The sequence below is a fragment of the Carya illinoinensis genome, chromosome 7 (assembly GCF_018687715.1).
Source record: "Carya illinoinensis cultivar Pawnee chromosome 7, C.illinoinensisPawnee_v1, whole genome shotgun sequence".
Classification (NCBI taxonomy): domain Eukaryota; kingdom Viridiplantae; phylum Streptophyta; class Magnoliopsida; order Fagales; family Juglandaceae; genus Carya; species Carya illinoinensis.
Genome location: NC_056758.1, coordinates 35,907,981 through 35,927,204, shown reverse-complemented (window position 1 = coordinate 35,927,204; position 19,224 = coordinate 35,907,981). Strand labels below are relative to the sequence as shown.

Below are 19,224 nucleotides of genomic sequence, written 5' to 3'. Positions count from 1 at the left end.
CCAACAATAAAAATAATAAACAAAAATGATAATAGAATGGGGGAGACATAATAATATCATTAGGTTTTGCTCGGATGTGACATGCTTTAATACATAAATATAAAGTCACATAATACAAAATCTCAACAACTACCGCAGTGGACTTGTGGCCCGGTGGGGGCATTGATTTTCTTTTGGTTTCTTATCTAATTGGACAAAACAATAAAATTTGGAGGGTTTGGGTGCAGATTTCCAACCACTGAGCGGTCACTATTTGGACGTTTGAGATATTAATAAAGTATATAAAATCCGAGGCGTCCATCTTAATCGATGAATCAACGTGATATCAACATGAAAGGTTCATTCTAACTTTGTACAAAGGAAAGAGACTTTGGATTACAATCGCTTTTAGATTGCCATTAAATACCCTGTTTTTTATTTTTTTTGGTGTTTCCTTTCCCTTTCCATCATTTCAATGAATTAAATTATCTGTTCTTTATTTGTTGTAAATCTCAAATAATTTGGCGTAGATTTATGGAGGAGAAAACTATTACTATCAAAAAGTAATGACTATGAAGGCGCGTTGATACTCCATTGAGAAGGATTGTGCAGTGTAGTTGCACAGTGCTGTTCTGCATGCGTTAATTTCCTAATGCTTAGGCTGAAATATGTAGGGGAGGGGGAAACAGTTGTCACCGAAGAGGTTTTTTTAAAGCACCGCAGCACAATGGGCTTCTCAACTTAAGAAAAAGCCCATTATTCGATGGAATGGGTGTTTCATGTTTTCGGTTTGTGGGCCGTTGATCCAATCCCAGAGACCAAGAAATAACTGGCCATCCATCGCGCAGGATGATCAACGTGAATAAGCGAGTTCACATATATTTTCTTTAGAGTTTTACTATATACAAATAAAATCACGTATTAATCTACGTATTAATACTGATTCTTTCATATTTAAAATTTAAATTAATATTATTTTTAATAAAATTTATTTTTTGATCAATCACTTAGATTAATACACAATTATATTTACAACTAATTTTTTTCATTTATCTTACATTTTATTAATTTTAATGACTTTAAATAACTTTATAAAATTTTATTCCCCATGAGAAATTGCGAAATAATACCCAAGTACTGGGAATGAAGTTGCAGAAGAGCATTCTAGAATCTAGTTCCCTACTTCTATTCGCACCAAAAACGAACCCTTCTACAAAGTTCCCAACTTTCAAACTCCTCCAGGTCGGTTTCCGACTCTCTGTCGAAGTAAACCCTCGTAAAACCCTCACACTTCTCATACCAAGCCAAATCAGAATGGTGCTGATCAAAGCTTTTCTCCAAAACCAATCCATGATAATATCAGTGGCCACCTCTCTCGCCGCCTCAGCAATTATCGTCCGAAACATTGCCAACGATCTCGTCCCCGAAGCCGTCCATGAATACTTCCAGAAGCTCTCCACTCGTTTGTCTTGTCAGCTCACCGTCGTCATCGACGAGTTTGAAGGGCTCACCCAAAACCAAATGTTCGAGGCAGCCAGCGTTTACTTGGCCAGAAAGTTATCGCCTTCAACTCTGAGAATCAAGGTACATAAGCCACAGAAGGAGAAGGAACTAGCAGTGGCAATCGACACGGATCAAGAACTGGTCGATTTCTACAAGGGTGTGAAATTCGGGTGGGTTTTGGCGTCTTCGCGCATTGACATGTTGGATTCAAATAAAAAAAGCAATCAAAACCGACTTTCAAGACCCGAGCTACGACGCTTTAAGCTTCGTTTTCACAAGCAGCATAGGGACATGGCGCTGAGCTCTTACTTGCCCTACATTCTTCAACAAGCAAAAGCGATAACAGAAGAGACAAAGACGGTTAAGATTCACACCATTGATTACAATGGTACGGATTATTGGAGCTCCATCAACCTCAACCATCCGGCAACTTTTGATACAATGGCCATGGACCCAGACACGAAGAAGGCTCTGACGGAGGATCTTGATAGGTTTACATTAAGGAAGGAGTATTATAGGAGGGTAGGCAAGGCTTGGAAACGTGGATATTTGTTGTATGGACCGCCCGGTACCGGAAAATCAAGCTTAGTGGCAGCCATGGCCAATTATCTTAAGTTTGACATCTATGACATGGATTTGAGGGAGGTTCAGTGCAATTCGGATCTGCGGCGGTTACTGATAGGCACGGGTAGTCGATCAATACTGGTAGTAGAGGACATTGATTGTTCAGCTGAGTTGCAGAATCGGGATCTGGAGAAGGGAGCCAAATCTGAAGAGGATGGCAAGGTACTTCTCTGTTCCTGCATTTACTTGAAAGGTATCATTCAGACCAATTTAATGTGTTCTTCCCATCGCAGATTACACTGTCTGGTCTTTTGAACTTCATTGATGGATTGTGGTCAAGCTGTGGAGACGAGAAAATCATTGTGTTTACGACGAATCACAAAGACCGTCTAGATCCTGCGCTGCTGAGGCCCGGTCGCATGGATGTGCACCTCAACATGTCATATTGCTCTTTTAGTGGTTTCAGGACATTAGCATCTAATTACTTGCAAATTCAGGAGCATCCACTGTTCGGAGACATCAAAGAGCTATTAGAGAAGACGGAGACGACACCTGCGGAAGTTGCAAGAGAGTTGATGAAGAGTGATGATGCTGAAGTTGCACTACAGGGGCTTATCAAGTTCCTCCAAAGCAAAAAGGAGGAAACTGGGCAAATCTAGTAAGCACAGTGGACAAGTCCAGTAAGTTGAGGGCATTTGTATAAGGTTGGATCAGTACAACGAAATTCTAACGCAACGGTTTTGTTTTTTTTTTTTTCAATTTTTATTATAACTTTATAAAGAACATAAATCTGCATTGTCGGGTGAGAAAGCGAAATAGTCTATAAATATTTATGAAATGAGTTGTGCTGGGCGGCAGGATTAATCTGCCGGGCACCGCTTTGCGTTTTTTTCTTTTCATATTTTTTTAATATATTTAAATTTAAAAAAAAATACAATATACATTAATATATAAAAAATCATTTCTTTAATTATTAATGATTAAAAAAAATTAAAATGATGAACAGAACACTTGAAATTATTTGGTTAAGATATTTTATGAAATTTTGAACAAAAGGAGAAAAAGTTTGGAATTTCTTAATATATAATTTTTTTAATATTATAAAATTAAAATCTAATTTCTTAATATTATTTTTATTTTGAGATTTAAAAAAGTTTAATTATTTTTTATATTTTGTATGAAAATTTAGAAAAATTGTAATAATTAAATAATGATAAAAAAAGTTAAAAATTTAAAATTGAAAAGAATTTATATTTGTAGTATTTAAATATTGAGATGAGATTGGAGGATTGTGTAATCTAAACGGGGTCTAAAGATTTCGATTTTGTTCATATGATTATCAAGCACCAATAAATTTCAATGACTCCATCTTAACAAAGGCATCTGGCTGATTTTGTAAACATGAAAAATATATAGAATCGACATCATATTTTCACATTTATAATTTAATTCATCCTCTTGTTTTCTTAATTGATAACTTGAATATGCCTTGAAATTGCAAATTAATTTTTCTAAACGCCTATCCAACCTACAAGCAAACACACACACGCAACACTCACAGGTTAACAGGGCAAAAGATGCCTCTCCAGAATACGAAATAGGTACCTCAAAACTAGCATGGGCTTTGAAGGGAGAAAACTGTACCACCCTTTTAGACCTTTATACTGCCATTTTCATTTCTATCTTCTGGTGAGGATCATACCCTACAAGTTCAAAGTCAGCTGCCACAAATGAATCTACGTCTTTCTTCGCTGGATTGATCTTCAAAATCTGCATAGCACGTGTAAGAGAATGCATTTATCCAAGAAATAGCAACAACAAAAAAAATTAGTAAAAAGGTATAATAAAACAAAACTCTTGTAGTGGCACAGTTTCCATGTGCCCTTTGTTTTTCTCATATAACACTGAACGCCATTCAATTATTGTTCACTTTTCTAAAATGGAGAGAAGATAAAAATCTTCAAAGTTTGTGGTTTTATCTTCGAAGTTTGTGGCACTAGGCTTTGGAGAGTGCAGTTAGCTCAATTTTCCTCTACAAAACACTGATAGACCAGCCTTGAAGAATTCCAGAGATGAACGAAGGAAAGGCTGTTTTATAACTAAAAAGGACAAGCAGTCTTCAGACATGATAAGATAAGGATTCATTTTCAATGGCCTTTTAAAATAACTTGAAACCAGAAATGGGCAGCATCATATCAAGGGCAAGTCAAGTTCTGCATAACTGCTGTTAATTAAAGGTTGTCTACATTACAGACCGAGCAGAATTCAAAGCATTAGTGTGAAAAGAATAATATGTAATTCGACATCATAAACACTCATCAAATGCAACCAGTATTTATATACTTTGTTCTACTCACAGGAAAAGGTTTGGGAAGTTTCTGAAGCTGCTCCTGTAGAGGCCTGATATGAGTTTTATGAACATGGGCATCCCCAATTATATGAATAAAATCACCAGGAAATAGGCCTGTAAATGCAAAATCACATTTTTTTTAAAAATAATCTTAACAGGGATCTCCATATAAGAAGACAAATGGCAACAGAGACATAACCCTAAGAGAATGAAAACTATGAACTTGTAACAAATTTCCAATTAACTTCCATAATTCTGATTGTGATATAACTGCATACCACAAACATGAGCGATCATACATGTCAATAATGCATAAGACGCGATATTAAATGGAACACCGAGAACCATATCAGCAGACCGCTGATACATTTGACATGAAAGCTCCCCATTGGCTACATAGAACTGCAAGAAAGTTAAGTAGACAAATTTGTCGATTACATGTAATAAAAGAACAAATAAATGAAAAATAAATAAAACTGGCAGGTCACCTGCGCAAAAATATGACAAGGGGGAAGTGCCATCAACTTAAGATCTTGTGGATTCCAGGCTGAGAGGATAATTCGCCTGTCATCAGGTCTATTCTTGATCTTGTCAATAATATCTGACAACTGATCAAACCCTTGGCTTGTATAGTCAGCATGCATGTTGGTATATCTATAACATGGTACATTAATAGAGGATGACTAAAGTTGGAAACGGGAGTTACAATTACTTTCGGTGCATGCTAACTACTGACCTAGCACCGAAGTGTCTCCACTGAAATCCATAAATTGGTCCCAAGTCACCTTCTTCCCTATCTGACAAACCAATACTAAAAAATATACATATATGCTAGTTAGATTTGCATAACCAAAATAAATTTATGATGAATTAGATTTGATAGCCAAGTAACTGCCTGTCAAGGAAGTCTCTGGATGCATTTCCATCCCATATATGTACGTCTTTCTCCTGCAGAACCTATCGGAAGCAACATCTATTTTAAAAACAATTCAATCTTCAATATAATCAATTTACAAAATATAGCATCTTCAATTCTTCAGTACTAATGTAACATACGAACCTAGAATAGGACTTAAGATTAATTTAGTTAGTATTTATTTATTTATCTTCTTATATATAATTATTATGTTTATTATTTCATTTTATTATTTACTTCTATTTTATCGTGTTCTTATTATTTTTCAAATTGGATAGCAGACCAGCTTAATTAGAATTGAAGCTTCCCTTATCATCGTTATTCTGTTGTTATCTTCAGGTTTCAATTTAAAAAAAAAAAGGATTCCTATATTGAACCAACACTCAACCCAGACCTTACCTAAGCTCCTGAAGACCACGTAAAAAACTCTTTCCCTCATCTAGGCAATCCCACGAATCACTCAGACTCGTCACTCAGAAAAACAGTTTGTGTAGATGGAGAAAACTCATGCATAGGCTTAGTTTCCTTCACCCATAGCCGATCATCCCCAGGATGCCGGAGAACCACCGTTAGCCACAGAAATCGCCGGCCAGTTCAACTCCGACGAACCCACTTCCTCCTGTAAGCCACTGCCATCGCACTCACTCTCCTCCCTCTCTGCTTCTTTTCGGTTTCAGCCTATCTCACTCTAACTCCTTCCTTTCTCTCACTTTGTCGCACCACCCTACCCAGAGAAGCCCCATTACGTTGCCGGTCAAACCCAGCCACTAGAGTCTTCGTTGCAGCTGGTCCTTTTCTCTCGGTGAGAACTTTCCGTTCTCACCGAAATGCCCAGCCACTAGAGTTCCTTTCCGTTCGCATGATGCTGCCCCTTGTTCTACAAATTTCTTCGTTTCCTCTATCTTCAACCCTCCGAAAATGCCCTTTTACTAAGATGAGTTTAATTGGGGCTGGGCTGAAATTTAAGTCAGACCAAGTTTTACAACTTATTTTTATAACAAGTATTTAAGGGATTTAAAGTAAGTCTTAAACTATATTCTATTGAATACTATGGAAACTATTATTTTAGTCAATATTCTCATTAGCAGATCGGATTGTGTAAATTTATTATGTTATATTTTTAAATATAAAACCAATGAATATTTTATGAGTTTTAAATAATATTATTTGTATTAATTTAGTATGGCCAAATAATTGTTGAATTAATTTATGGCATGATTCTTAGTACTTAGAATGCTATGATATATTTTTCTAAAAATATTAGTGACGATTAGCACCTCGTATAGGTAACGCACTACAAGTTTTTTTTTTTTTTTGATAGGTAAACACACTACAAGTTGAAAATTAGGAAACAACGTTAAGAGCTAAATAGTATGATCACATGAATGCATGTGTACTGTAAATATTATTGTTATGTGTCAAATATGATGTGCTTATGATAATTATCTACGCTACGCTAAGAGCCAAGTCAAGGTTAGATCTCTTTCACGATCTTCTATAAATTATGATAATTTACAAGAAAGTAAGCTTATATATATTATGCTATTATGGATTGTTGATTGATGGATTGAATGTTACTAAAATCACATGGAAGTCATGAAATGTTCATGAACAATTTTAAGTCAAGTATGCCATATAATAAATAACTAGATCATATATGCCATGTTTATGTAAATACTTAGATCATGTATGCCATGTTCATGCAGTACTTAGATCATGTATGCCATGAAATGTCATAAACTGTTTAGATCATGTTAGATCACGTCATGTTATGCCATGCCATGTACAATAAAGTTCTCATGCATTAAGAAAGATAAATATTTTAAGGTAACACGGACCCAAGCGTGTTTACCACTAGTTATGCTAAGACGGTACCATGGACTCAAGCGTGGTTACCACAAGTTAAGTGAAATACAGACTCAAGCGCATCTCACTTCAGGTCATGCAAGTTAAGTAAAACATAGACTCAAACGTGTTTTACTCCATGTTATGAGAGTTAAGTGAAACATGGACCCAAGCATGTTTTACTCCATGTTATGCGAGTTAAGTAAAACACAGACTCAAGCGTGTTTTACTCCATGTTATACAAGATAAGTAAAACACGGACTCAAGCGTGTTTCACTCTATGCCATGCAAATTAAGTGAAACACGTACTTAAGCTTGTTTTACTCCATGTTATGCAAGTTAAGTGAAACACGGATTCAAGCATGCTTCACTACATGATAAGTTATGGGGTGCCACGAACTCAAGCGTGGTTCACCATAAGATATATGAAACACAAGATAAACAAGTTATTCATGCATTCACGTTACATGTTTGCCATGATTATTGATTTTTCCGCTCATGTTAATGACGAATAGATATACCATGTGAATCCGTGACGATATATGCATGTATTAAATTAAGCTATGTTTATAAATCTGTGATGATATATGTACGTTATGAAGGGTCTTTCAAAAATTAATTCTATGCTAAGTTAAGTAATATTTTATGGTATGATGTGCTATCTATTGAGTATTCGACTCATTTTGTTGTTGTTTGTCTTTCTATTTTCTTCTATGTTTTATTGCCACAGATAGTGATTATGATGACGCAGAGCTGGATGGCCAGAAGTAGCTCTTGTATAAAGACTTGGAGAGGAATAAGTGTCAATTACACAATGATTAGTTTTCTTTTATGTCATTTCAATAACTAGTCTTATTTAAGACTAGTTTATGTTTGCTTTATTTTCAGTTTCAAGTTCCAAAGACTATTTATATTCTTTTCAATTAATATTTTCAATAAATGAGGTGTTTCAAAATATCAAGTCTCTTTACCGGGTATTATGTTATGTATGTTAGTAACATCTCAATCCTATGTTCCCGGGTGTTACAACTAATGTCCATCTAGAAATAAAATTGTAGAATGAAAACAACCTAGAATGAATTATGTACAGTCAGTATACTACCATTCTGGCAATGCAGACTTGAGTGATAAAAATTGTGCAACAGACTTAAAAAAAGAATGAATCACTTATCTCAGTAAAGTAACATTCTGATTATTCCTAAAAATCACTACCATGACTCAGGCTCAGTTATATAGGGAAACTAACCTTAAGACTTTGTGTGCACAACTATCAAATTCCACAAAAGGAGGACTACATTACCACCCCAATGGGTATGTCAGCTTTAAGTCAATATGAACCCAACCCCTAATATTAAATGCCAAAGAAAGAAACAATGCCCCCGCCCCGCGGGGGGGGGGGGGGGGGATTAAAACAGAAGAGTTCCACTATGTTTTTGAGTCAACTTTGATCATTTACTACAGAGACGCTTTTCTGAAAGAGTAAAGAACCCCAATATATCACTAGATCTAAGAAAATATAGATACATATTTAGAATCAATGTCGAACAAATAGTAGTAGAAAAGGTAAGCCAGTTGCAAGAACATTCCAGCCAATGAGCCAATTAAATATTGGCCTTTTCCTTTTACATGAAGTGGATGTTGGCATATTTGCATTATTTCTAAGATATCATTACCTTTGCATTTGTTGAGCCACTGATAAACCACAACAGTTCTTCGACAACTCCTTGCCAAAATACTCTCTAGTAATTTGAAAAACAGAAAAGCATAAGTATCACCTATAAAAAACATAGATAAAATTTTCCTGAAAGGCCCAGAAAGTTTTAGTGACCTACGGTGATTTGCTAATATACACTCCAAAATGACAAAACATGACCATAAGGGCAGAAAAGAGCATCTCTCAACCAGATGAAAGATAGAACACTGTAATGGAGAAGTAATTTAGAAGGGAGTAAATACCTTAGTTGTAAGAAGCGGGAAAGATCTGCGAAGATTGAACCGCATCTGCAAACAGTACAAGTATTAGAAAGGTGACCGTAGTAACTAGGTTCAGTATTTGTAGTATACTTCCTGTGCACTTGGCTTTGCCTCGTTACTTGTCACAATAAAATTTTCTTATTCACCAAAAAAAAATATTTATGCCACTATTGGACTATCAACAAACAAAAAGTTACTACCGTCAGAAAAATGAAAAACGCAGGCGTGTAGGTAATCTTAGTTTCACACTACCTGGCAACCAAATTTAGATAAAGTACCAGTCCCTGTCCTGTCATCTTTCTGGGTGCCACTAGAGATAATTTCTTGAACCAGTTTCAGATACACGAACTCATCATGTTTCTCCAGTATCATCTTTGGCAGGAAGGTAAACCTTTCTACGTCAAACTTACTGGAATCCTCACTCCTTGAAGCATGAGCTTCAATTGCGGAACTTCTTACACGAACATAACTCACAAAAGAATATCGGATATGATTTTCCACCAATGGGGAGGATGAGTACCATGGCTGAAATACGGAGAAATCAATATTGGGAGTGAAAGTGTCGCATTCAACGCTTGTCTCAATTTCAGTAACGTGGATGGCAGCACATTGTGGAGAATTGAGTGCTTCCCTGTACCGAAAGCCATCAGTATCCGTCTTAACAGTCAATTACTGTGTTGGGATGTATATATTAAGCAACAAGTTACCTTAGTATCTGACCGCCTCCAATAATAAACACTTTCTCTACCGACAAAGAATAAGTAGATTCGGCCAATAATTTTAAAGCTAAAGGAATACTTCCACATATTACCACATTTTCAGCAGTAGCAATATCAGCACTTCCAGAACGAGTCAGTACAACATTCAGGCGACCAGGAAAAGGACGGTACTTGAGGGGGATACTTTCCCATGTTTTCCTACCCATTACCACTGCATTCTTCTTCCCAGGATCTGATGTGGCTGTCGTGAGCTCCTTGAAAAATTTGAGGTCAGAAGGTAATCTCCATGGCAATTTTCCATCCTTCCCAATACCCATGTCACGAGTAGCAGCCAGCACAACTTGGTAAGTCCTTTCGGAATTAGCATCCACATCACAGTTAGAGCTACTCATTGGAGTGCCACCAGCCATGACAGAAAATCTTGGGTAAGATCTGTACTTCGGAGGCACATTCAATACTCCAGATAAGCGTGAGGGTGCAGCAGAAGTGAGATTAAGAAAGCAATATACCTGTTAGCAACGAGTACAAATATTGGTGACAGAATAAAATGTAGTAGTTATACTAAGGCCACAATTACATTACTAGCTAAAATTGTAAGAGAAATAAAAGAAACGGGGTCTATTCGAATTAGTTAATGGAACAAGGGAAAAATATGGTGGGGCAACCCAGGAAGCAAGCTGTATTAAGGTCCTTCCATTAAAATTGGCATCAGTAGCTCTTCTGAAGTTTCAAGTTGCAAGAACAATTTCATCTTAGATGGTCACCGAAAATGAAAAAGGCAAGGACCACCATTGTAATAGAGGAGATAGCGTAGTATGGTGTAACAACCTTGGAAAAGGATATGGTCCTCACAGCATAATATTGCACCAGCATCTGGACATGTGCCCAAAGTTAACAGGATTTACTCGTCTTTGCCTGTAAAAAGGAGAAAAGCCCATTCCAACAACACAACATGCCTACATATTATCTAGCATTGCTGCCAAGAATACCAAAGATTCACCACAGAAATAAAAAAACAGAAAAGAAACTAGGAAACTGTACCGAACAAATCATCGTTGCAGTTTGCTTACGACTTATGGGAAGGGAAAAGACACTTTCGACTATTAATTGCTGCTTAAATTCTAAGAACTTAAATATCTGTGGTAACCAAATTGGAAAAGATATTGAAGTTGCTATATCATCAATGAGAACGCCAATGCGATAGATTCATCAGAAGGTCGAGCACAGCCTGTAATTTAGATTCATCAGAAGGTCGAGCACACCTGTAATTTAGATTCATCAGAAGGTCGAGCACAGCCTGTAATTAAGAGTTAAGGCAGGCAAACATACAGACCTCAAAACTGAATGAGAGAGAGATTAGGGTTCAGTGGAAGGCAGGTTATACTAGTGTAAGGTTTTCAGATTCGAATGCGAAAATTGACCGTAATGGGGAGAATTTGCTTACGTGGTGATCGATGAAGAAGAGATAAGAGGAAATTTGCTTCGGTTTTTTTCAAAAATGGAGAGAGCCGAGTGGAATGTGCGCTGCCTGAGGTACACCCGCAGAGCGATAAAAATAAAAAAATAAAAAATAAAAAGAAAGAAAGAAAGAAAGAACAGTTTACGTGTAACAATTTTCCCAATCTGCAAAGCCCAGCCCAACTCAAAACGTAGGAAATGAAATCGATTGGGCCATCATTTAAGGCCCCAATCTGTTAACATCAGGTAACTTTCTTTCTAAATCCTGTTAGATTTGGCGTTAAATTTTTATTTGCATATAAAAAATAATTTGAAGGGTGCGTAAGTTCCTACTTCTTATACCTTTTTTATTTTTTATTTTTTTATTTGATTATAATAGAAGAGTATTGCATCATCTATCTTTCAAAATTACCTAATAATTTTGTTAGAATACCAGGCAACCACAATCACCTAGTTAAGCATTTGAAGTTTTTGTCGACTTTGTCCGACTTAAACTCTTAATCCCTCGTAATTGTTAAAATTATAATATAAATAATAATTAAAAAATTACCACTTATTTAAAAAATTTAAGCTAGTTAAAAAAAAGGATAGATTTAAGTGTATATAATACACTTCTTATTAATTCCACTTTGATCTTGGCTACCGCTGAATCATGCTGACGCACACGTTATTCCTCTCCTTAAAGGTACATTGAATCTGGAATGGTAGCGCATCACTAAAGACAGAAAAATCTAGGCTTGATTTCATGATCAAACGCAAGATTCGAGAAACAGTTCTCATCCAATATGTATGGCTACCGTCAATGCGATCCCTTCAATTTAAAGCCGCCACCTTTCTTCTCTTCTCTTCTCTTCTCTTCTCTTCTCTTTTTTTTTTTTAATTTTAATTTTAATTTTAAATTTGGGTAACGATATACACCAACTCATTTATAATTTATAAATAATTTTAAATATAATAATATTTTTTATTATATTTAAACACATCAAATCATCAATAAAGTCAAAATAATATTATTCTTCTACGTAATTATATACAAATTGTTAATAAAAAGTTAGTCTATCATTTTCCTTTTGGTTTTCCCGACAAGTCAAGAGATCAAGATATGACCGTACCCCAGGATTCGATCCGTCAAAAATGATTGCTTAACATACAATAATTTGAACAAATTTAAGAAATACAATAAATTCATGATAACTGGGGAATACAATACAAAATAGCTTTGTTTAATTACGGAGTGTTTCTTTATTTTTTTTTGGCCCGAGCAATTACAGAATATATTTATTCACGCGAAAAAAAAAAAACTGTGGAAGACAATTATCGTTCAAATATACAAGCATATATTAATGAAGTAGAGCCAACGTACCGTCTCTCTTTCACCAGCAAGACTTCTTCTGAGGGAAACGGACACAAACAAGATCTTCAGTCGGCAGAAGAGGTATGGGAAAAAAATTTCAAGGTACACGGAGAAACAATATCTTTAACTTACTCTTAACTTGGCTTCTTCCTGTCTGTCTATGTACGCTAGGAGTTCTTCCTGCCTCATTAAAGCTTCATGCAGAGCCTGATCAGGAAGAAGCGTATAAGATTACACACACAAACACACGTGTATATATATATAACAGTGACTAAAAAACACGCACATTGAGATAAAGATGAACCGTACATGTGAGGAACATTTTGCAGAAATGCCACTGACAGAGAGAGATCAAAAGATAGAAATGTACTCACTTCCTAGCAGAGGCTAATGCCATATGTTTCAAACATCATATGCCATTTGCAAGACCAAGTTAAAAACTTGGCTAGAAGATCCAAGAATGTTGAGTAAGCAGATAGGCAGCTCTAAAAGGTTTGAACTATTTAACCCAAATGGCAATCTTCCACAAGGAAGTATATATCAGCATAGACAATTGTTACAGGAATAAACACTCCAATCCATATATTTCCCTGGGGTTGAACCTTGGAGTGTTCCCCAATATACAAACTCGCGGTAAAAATTGATAGCTTCTTTCTAACTGATGGAACACCTGCACGAGGCTATAGTGAAAAGCTTCCATAGTAACGGACATTAACAAGCATATATACCTAATTATGTAGATAGGAGCCACCTACACTTACGTAAGTGATGCAATTTGTAGCTCCACATCAAGTCACCTAACAAAGATTTTGGTACAGAGCTAGTTTTTTACAGTAAAGAGATGAAAACCACAAATTACTACCATCGCTAGGTTGAGTATTAAAGGAGACATGATATAGTCACCTTCTTTGTCGCAATGAGCTCGGCTTCCAATCCATCCACACGACAAACAGCAGCATTCAGCAACTCCTCTTTCTCGTAAGGCATCTCAAAGGGCTTTGCCTGCAGCATGTCTACTTTCTCCTCAAGCTCACCCAGTCTTTTCAAGGCAGAAGACAGCAGGTCAGCATCTGTCAAACGTGGAGCAAGGGACGGGGGTCGGAACTCCTCCTCGGGTGATTCAACCATCAGATCAGGAATGTTGCAGATAGAATCAGGTGCAGTCACAGGAAGTTTCTTATTCACGCGGAATGCCATTGAACGTAATAGGCTAATCAGGGTAATGAAGAAGGCCACCAGTGTAGCCCAGACTCGACTGAAAATTCCTTCTGGAGCTTTTTCCGTACTTGACAGAGAACTTGTCCCTGCAATGAATTTCATTAGGTGTGAAAACCTTTTCACTTTCTTTGGCCTTGATTTCAAGCATTTTCCACAACAATGTATGTAACTAGGTCAAAATTATCCAAACATGCCAAAAACCTTTAGCATCTGGTGACATCAACAGGCAAAGATGAGTTCCTCATCTGTCTGTATGCCATTTTTTAAGAAGAATGACATATTATGCGAAAGAGACTACTGTTGCAACAGAAGTGGAGTTAACAACAATAGCATATGAAGACCAGGCCATACAAGAAATGAGTTCAATAAAAGTACAATCAAACTATCTAACCTCCAGAAGCACGTGGCTCTTGAAGTGATATTTGTTTCGTCCATTCGAGATCCACAGGCTTGTCAATCATGGGAATGTATTCATCATACTCCAAGACACCACCACCACTGCTCCCCTTACCAGCAGTCCTAGCCTAAATAAACATCAGAGCATATCAGATATGGGTGGCAAGTTTAATATCCAATACCAACATTTAAAGAAGTTCCCTCATAATGTTGTCATGCAATGTTTGTGTTGATTTTGTATTTTACAGTAGCAATGAAGTTTTTCCCCATAATTTTTTGTAAAATTAAAAAGATGGAAGCGCCCAACTATACTCAGATGCTATGCTATCATTGTTCTCTTAAAAATTGAGATAGTCAAGCCTTTTAATTCAATCCAATTAGCAAAACCCATACAAAGCACTGATTTTTTTCAGCCTAAGTCGTGCATACCAATATTACAATCATTTATATAGTTATCAAGTTCTAAAATCCGGGAAAGTGAATACATACATACATATTGAGCAGTTACTGAGTGACTTTGACAATGCATATTTTTCCAGTTCATTCAAAATGTAAAACTCCTAAATCATCCACAAGATGGGAAAATATGATTTCCTCTAAATCTGTTTTGTGAGTTAACTACAGTCATGTTAATACCTGCAAGCAAATATTAATCCCGGTGTACCAAAGGACAAAAGAAAAGGCTAATATAGGAAATTCCTTGATGTCTTGATGTTAGGCTGTTCCCACCTAAAGCAAATGGTAACCAACTTTACAATCTGGGTCATACTCACTAGTCTCTAGATTGGATCTATCAAGTAGCATCTAACATAATTATGAAAATTTAAATAGAGAGGCATAAATGCAGTTTCAAGTTATGCAAGAGATGTTTGGCTGTTCAGATGACTCATTTAAATAAATCAAACTAATTCATGTGAATCATTGTACCATACCAAATTGATCAGGATATGTCTCCTGCCAATTATTATCAATCAACACACCTTACAAACCCTTACTTCTTCACGGACAGGAGTCAACCTGGGTTGTGAATAGTTCCTAGTTTCTTTAGGAGAAGCAATTTCGTCCACTTCAGATCCCGACTCTGCAGTAGATGTGTCACTACTTCTTATCTGACTCAACAAAAAACAAAATTAGCATGAGAGAACACAGACTGAACTCCATTGGTAAATACAAAGTTCAGCTTCCATGACGCAGACCGTACCATGTTATATTGTGGCTTGTCAGTGTTGTCACATTCGACTATCTTCCCGTCACTGTTTGAAACAGTTACTATTTGTCTAGAACATTGTGCTTCACCACTGAGAACCATCTACGCACATACAATTTTTGAAGCCATATATATATAGTTGCTGAGAAGATAATTAGCAAAACTAGTGAAACAAAAGCTAACAATAGAATGGTCCAACAATATCAAGTGAGCACCAAACCTTTAATATGTTTGGATCATTCCACGGCCCTTTATCTGACCTCATACAACCTCCCTTATCAGCACATGTACAGCTACCACCCAGAAATTCTGGCAACTCACTATACAAGTTCCCAAATAAAAATTTTGTTCATGACTAATAAAACAGTCCCCAAAAAAGAAAACGCACTGCATATCCAAAACCCAAAAAAAAATAAACCCAATCACCTTGCATCAATTATTTCAAGTAATTTGCTTTGGTACTTATTCCCAAGAACCTGCAAGAAAATTCCACTCAGGTAATCCTGTAGATAATTTCTGCTAAATGTAAACAGCACATGCTTCAAGGGACATTAACAAGGTGCAACTTTACATCCTTGTACGTACATGAATCTTTGTAGTTGTTCTGGGATCAATAAAAGCTTTCACCGTGTTCCAGAGCAGCTTAAAACCAGGGCCAGCATTAATTATGAACATTTGGAAAAGTGTCTGTATAGATGTGGTTACGTGTTAGAAGAAAAGGCATGACTGTATAGGATTCATATCCCGTAAGTACCGGAAACTATTTCAAGGGTATTGACAAATGAAACCACGTACTTCAGGATAATTGTCATTATCAATCTTCTGCAGCCGTGTGATGAGTTCTCGTGCAGACTTGGTTAGGTTTTTAAAACCCTGAAGTGAAAATAGATTGAAGAAGAAACACAGGACCAGTTACTATCATCTTATAACAAAAGGCTAAATTTAAAACCATGAAAACTTTAGGCATCAAAATAAATTAACAAGCATACCACTCCTTGAACATCTAAAATTGTTGTGCTTGAATCTATGTGTCTTTTTGCAGCAATTGAACAAGCAGGAAATCTAATTGCAAAACTCCGTTCAAACCCCTGTACATGGTATCTCACATATCGATCCAAAGTTGTTGCTTTCATAAGCTTGTTGGGATCAATTTTTCCCAGTCTCTCAATGTATATAGGCCTTCCCTCCCTATCTACACCATGGTAACCCTGAGGGTAGTGTTGTAGAACTTCATTCAACTCAAAAAACTCAAATTCCTGAAAAAAGAAATTAAATAAATTAAGAATCACATCTTAAGTTTATAACTTTATAGTTGGAAATATTCCAGTATTTCCTACAAAACCAGCAGAGAGAGTCAGAAACGTAGCCTTGACTTATGGGAAAATTAACTTACCTCCAAAATTGTGTCTGTACCAAAGTCTTTCCTCCATTGAATCATGTTAGCCCACATGTTTTTTGCTTTCTCAATATCAAACTTCCTAGCTTTCAAGAATCTGCAACAATAAAGCTGACAATCAAAACTGTACGCATGTACATTATAAGCTGTGCCAGCCCCCCCCCCCCCCCCCCAAAAAAAAAAAAAAAAAAAGGCGGTCCTTTCCTTTTTCCTTTCAGGATGAGTGCCACCAACACATAGTGGCTGAAGTCAAGGTTAAATATGGCTGCATGAAGCATCTTTCACGCAATAATCAATGTGTTCACAAAAATGCGAATCAATTTAAAGAGAACATAAATAAATAAAAAAGAACATAATTAAACACATTATTAGTATTTATTATATTTGAAGCCTGTAATTTGTGTTTTTCTGGCTAGAAGTCCATTTAGATTTCTTTTGAAGTTTGATGGCCACTTTTATTCTTGAAAGTTTAAAGGCCACCATTATGTTTTGCAACAAATCAACAAGCTAAAACAGGAGGCAAAGTCAATTTATAAGTCCGAGAAATCCCACACTTAATGCCACTTATTCAAGACCAAGTAGGATAAAAATATGAAAAATAAGTCCTAATTTAAACGGGAGCAGCCTACGGAAAAACTTGAAGCAGACAAAATTACCATTAAAGCCCATATATGAACCAGGAAGGTGCAGAATCCATAAAAGGAAAGATCATTTGTTGAACATAATGGGAAAACAAAGGGACGACACCTCAACAACATGTGGTAATCATCGTGTTTCGGAGGAAGCAATTCCTCCAAGATAAGTGCCTGTCGAAAAGCGTCTACGATCTGCAGCTCCTCAACATCCCGCACATCCTCAATCGAAACAGAATTACTGCGGCTAGCACTCTTCTTCCGGCTCTTCTTCTTAAGAGAGTGTCTGAATTTGCTAGACGCACTGATTGCTTTCTTCTTTAGACTCCCAATTCTCGTCCGCTTGTCATCCTCGGAGTTTTCTAAGTCTGATTTCCGCTCTTTCCTTTCGTCGTGACCAGAGAACCCCTCAAAGCCTAAAGAAACAGTCAAGAAAGATTCTAGTCACGTGCTATTCAATTGCAAGACTTGCTCTGTAAATTCATTTACGGTGGACAGACAGGGAAGTCCAAGATCAAACTACTCGTTGAAGCAAAAACTTAATTTTAGGCCTTCCGAATTCTTTATGTGATTGCATTGTCAAGTAGCAAATACCGACAATTGTGTGCCACCATAATTTACAGAATTAAGATAAATTCAGCATAACACTCAATTGAAACAAGATTTCTGGAGGCGAATGAAAATCCGAGTAGATTTAGCGGAAATTTAGGAAAAATAAGTAAATGATCAGGAATTAAATATCGACTGAAAGCAAATGTACTCACAAGGCCTTGCGAAGCGATCGAGCGGACCCGACATGTTAACGCTATCAAGTAAAAAAATCGAAGGCGAAGGAAAAACAGAGCATGAATTACAGGAATTATATGACACGAAACCGAGAGACAATTCAGTAACTTCAAGCCTTCGAAACGATCTGTAGAAAATTCTCAGCTCGAGGAAAAACAGACGGAAAAACGTAGATCAGTGAGGGAGGGGCACCTATGTAATAAATTAAGAAATTCGGTTAAGCAATTTAGCAAAAGATGGCCCAAGAAGGGCTTGTGAGTTGAGACGCTCACAGACGGTGAACTAGGATATGTTTCCTGAAATATGCTAGATTTTTTATTTTTTTACGTAGGAAATCGTTCGGTAGTTGGGAAACTTGCGGTGAACGATGGTGCTAGCGGGCCGCCATCGCTTACCGTTGGGGTTACAGCTAACACAAATGTGGGATTATTTTTTTATTGTATTTTAAAATATTTTCTTAATATATTTAATTGTTAAAAATATATATATATAATTTTATTAATAATTATTTTCTTAATTATTAAGTAAAAAAATAAATTAAAAAAATTAAAATACATGAGCTGTAACTTTGAGAGACTTCATTAACATTTTTTTTAAAGCGAATCATTCTCTTGCTTGAATATGTTTGGTGGGAACTTTTGTCAGCAATTGTTAGTTGTTACGTTTTTTCTTTGTATTTTGGGAACTTCTCGCTAAGATTTTTAGATTTAGACATTTTTTCTTTAAAAAAAAAAAGAAAATTAATTACCATCTTATCGTTACGTGCCATTAAATAATAATTAAATAATTAATTAATAATGTATTATTACAGTTGCCTTTTGTACATCTTCACTATTAGGGTTATGGCAATGTTGAGAGCTTGAGCCTTGCCATATAGAATTTTCTTCTGTCCTTATAAAACCAAATTTTGTTAAAATTTCGGGATGA

At 36.2% G+C, this 19,224-nt stretch overlaps 3 protein-coding genes across 11 annotated transcripts; 1 reads left to right on the top strand and 2 right to left on the bottom strand.

Moving 5' to 3' along the window:
• Nucleotides 1–1,053: 1,053 nt before the first annotated feature.
• Nucleotides 1,054–11,035, bottom strand: LOC122317474 (putative bifunctional dihydrofolate reductase-thymidylate synthase). Of its 5 annotated transcripts, none has more exons than XR_006244483.1 (12): nucleotides 10,679–10,806; nucleotides 9,839–10,359; nucleotides 9,384–9,762; nucleotides 9,114–9,158; nucleotides 8,831–8,896; nucleotides 5,289–5,353; nucleotides 5,133–5,207; nucleotides 4,885–5,050; nucleotides 4,675–4,798; nucleotides 4,404–4,510; nucleotides 3,652–3,816; nucleotides 1,054–2,701 (listed from the first exon to the last, which is right to left on the bottom strand). XR_006244483.1 is itself a non-coding variant. In XM_043134587.1 (12 exons), exons 2-12 carry the CDS (start codon nucleotides 10,721–10,723, stop codon nucleotides 3,706–3,708), a joined length of 1,704 nt encoding a protein of 567 aa, XP_042990521.1. In that variant the 5' UTR covers nucleotides 10,724–10,765; nucleotides 10,892–11,035; the 3' UTR covers nucleotides 3,435–3,705. The 5 variants fall into 5 exon arrangements, 3 of the variants coding, with proteins under 3 accessions (XP_042990521.1, XP_042990522.1, XP_042990523.1); XR_006244482.1 differs by having other exon boundaries at nucleotides 1,054–2,598; XM_043134587.1 differs by lacking the exon at nucleotides 1,054–2,701 and adding an exon at nucleotides 10,892–11,035 and having other exon boundaries at nucleotides 3,435–3,816; nucleotides 10,679–10,765.
• On the top strand, nucleotides 1,123–2,940 carry LOC122317476 (AAA-ATPase At3g50940-like). The gene is made up of 2 exons (XM_043134590.1): nucleotides 1,123–2,268; nucleotides 2,340–2,940. The coding sequence occupies exons 1-2, from the start codon at nucleotides 1,123–1,125 to the stop codon at nucleotides 2,703–2,705; spliced, it is 1,512 nt and encodes a 503-aa protein (XP_042990524.1). The 3' UTR covers nucleotides 2,706–2,940.
• LOC122317473 (phosphatidylinositol/phosphatidylcholine transfer protein SFH8) lies at nucleotides 10,788–18,619 on the bottom strand. Of its 5 annotated transcripts, none has more exons than XR_006244481.1 (16): nucleotides 18,276–18,619; nucleotides 17,627–17,927; nucleotides 16,877–16,976; nucleotides 16,473–16,739; nucleotides 16,279–16,356; nucleotides 16,069–16,170; nucleotides 15,910–15,959; nucleotides 15,704–15,803; nucleotides 15,478–15,585; nucleotides 15,272–15,385; nucleotides 14,272–14,404; nucleotides 13,566–13,966; nucleotides 12,795–12,869; nucleotides 12,672–12,699; nucleotides 11,295–11,378; nucleotides 10,788–11,112 (listed from the first exon to the last, which is right to left on the bottom strand). XR_006244481.1 is itself a non-coding variant. In XM_043134586.1 (15 exons), the coding sequence occupies exons 1-14, from the start codon at nucleotides 18,307–18,309 to the stop codon at nucleotides 12,682–12,684; spliced, it is 1,896 nt and encodes a 631-aa protein (XP_042990520.1). In that variant the 5' UTR covers nucleotides 18,310–18,617; the 3' UTR covers nucleotides 10,788–11,112; nucleotides 12,672–12,681. The 5 variants fall into 5 exon arrangements, 2 of the variants coding, with proteins under 2 accessions (XP_042990520.1, XP_042990519.1); XR_006244480.1 differs by having other exon boundaries at nucleotides 11,184–11,378; nucleotides 15,257–15,385; nucleotides 18,276–18,617; XR_006244479.1 differs by having other exon boundaries at nucleotides 15,257–15,385; nucleotides 18,276–18,617.
• Nucleotides 18,620–19,224: the final 605 nt, after the last annotated feature.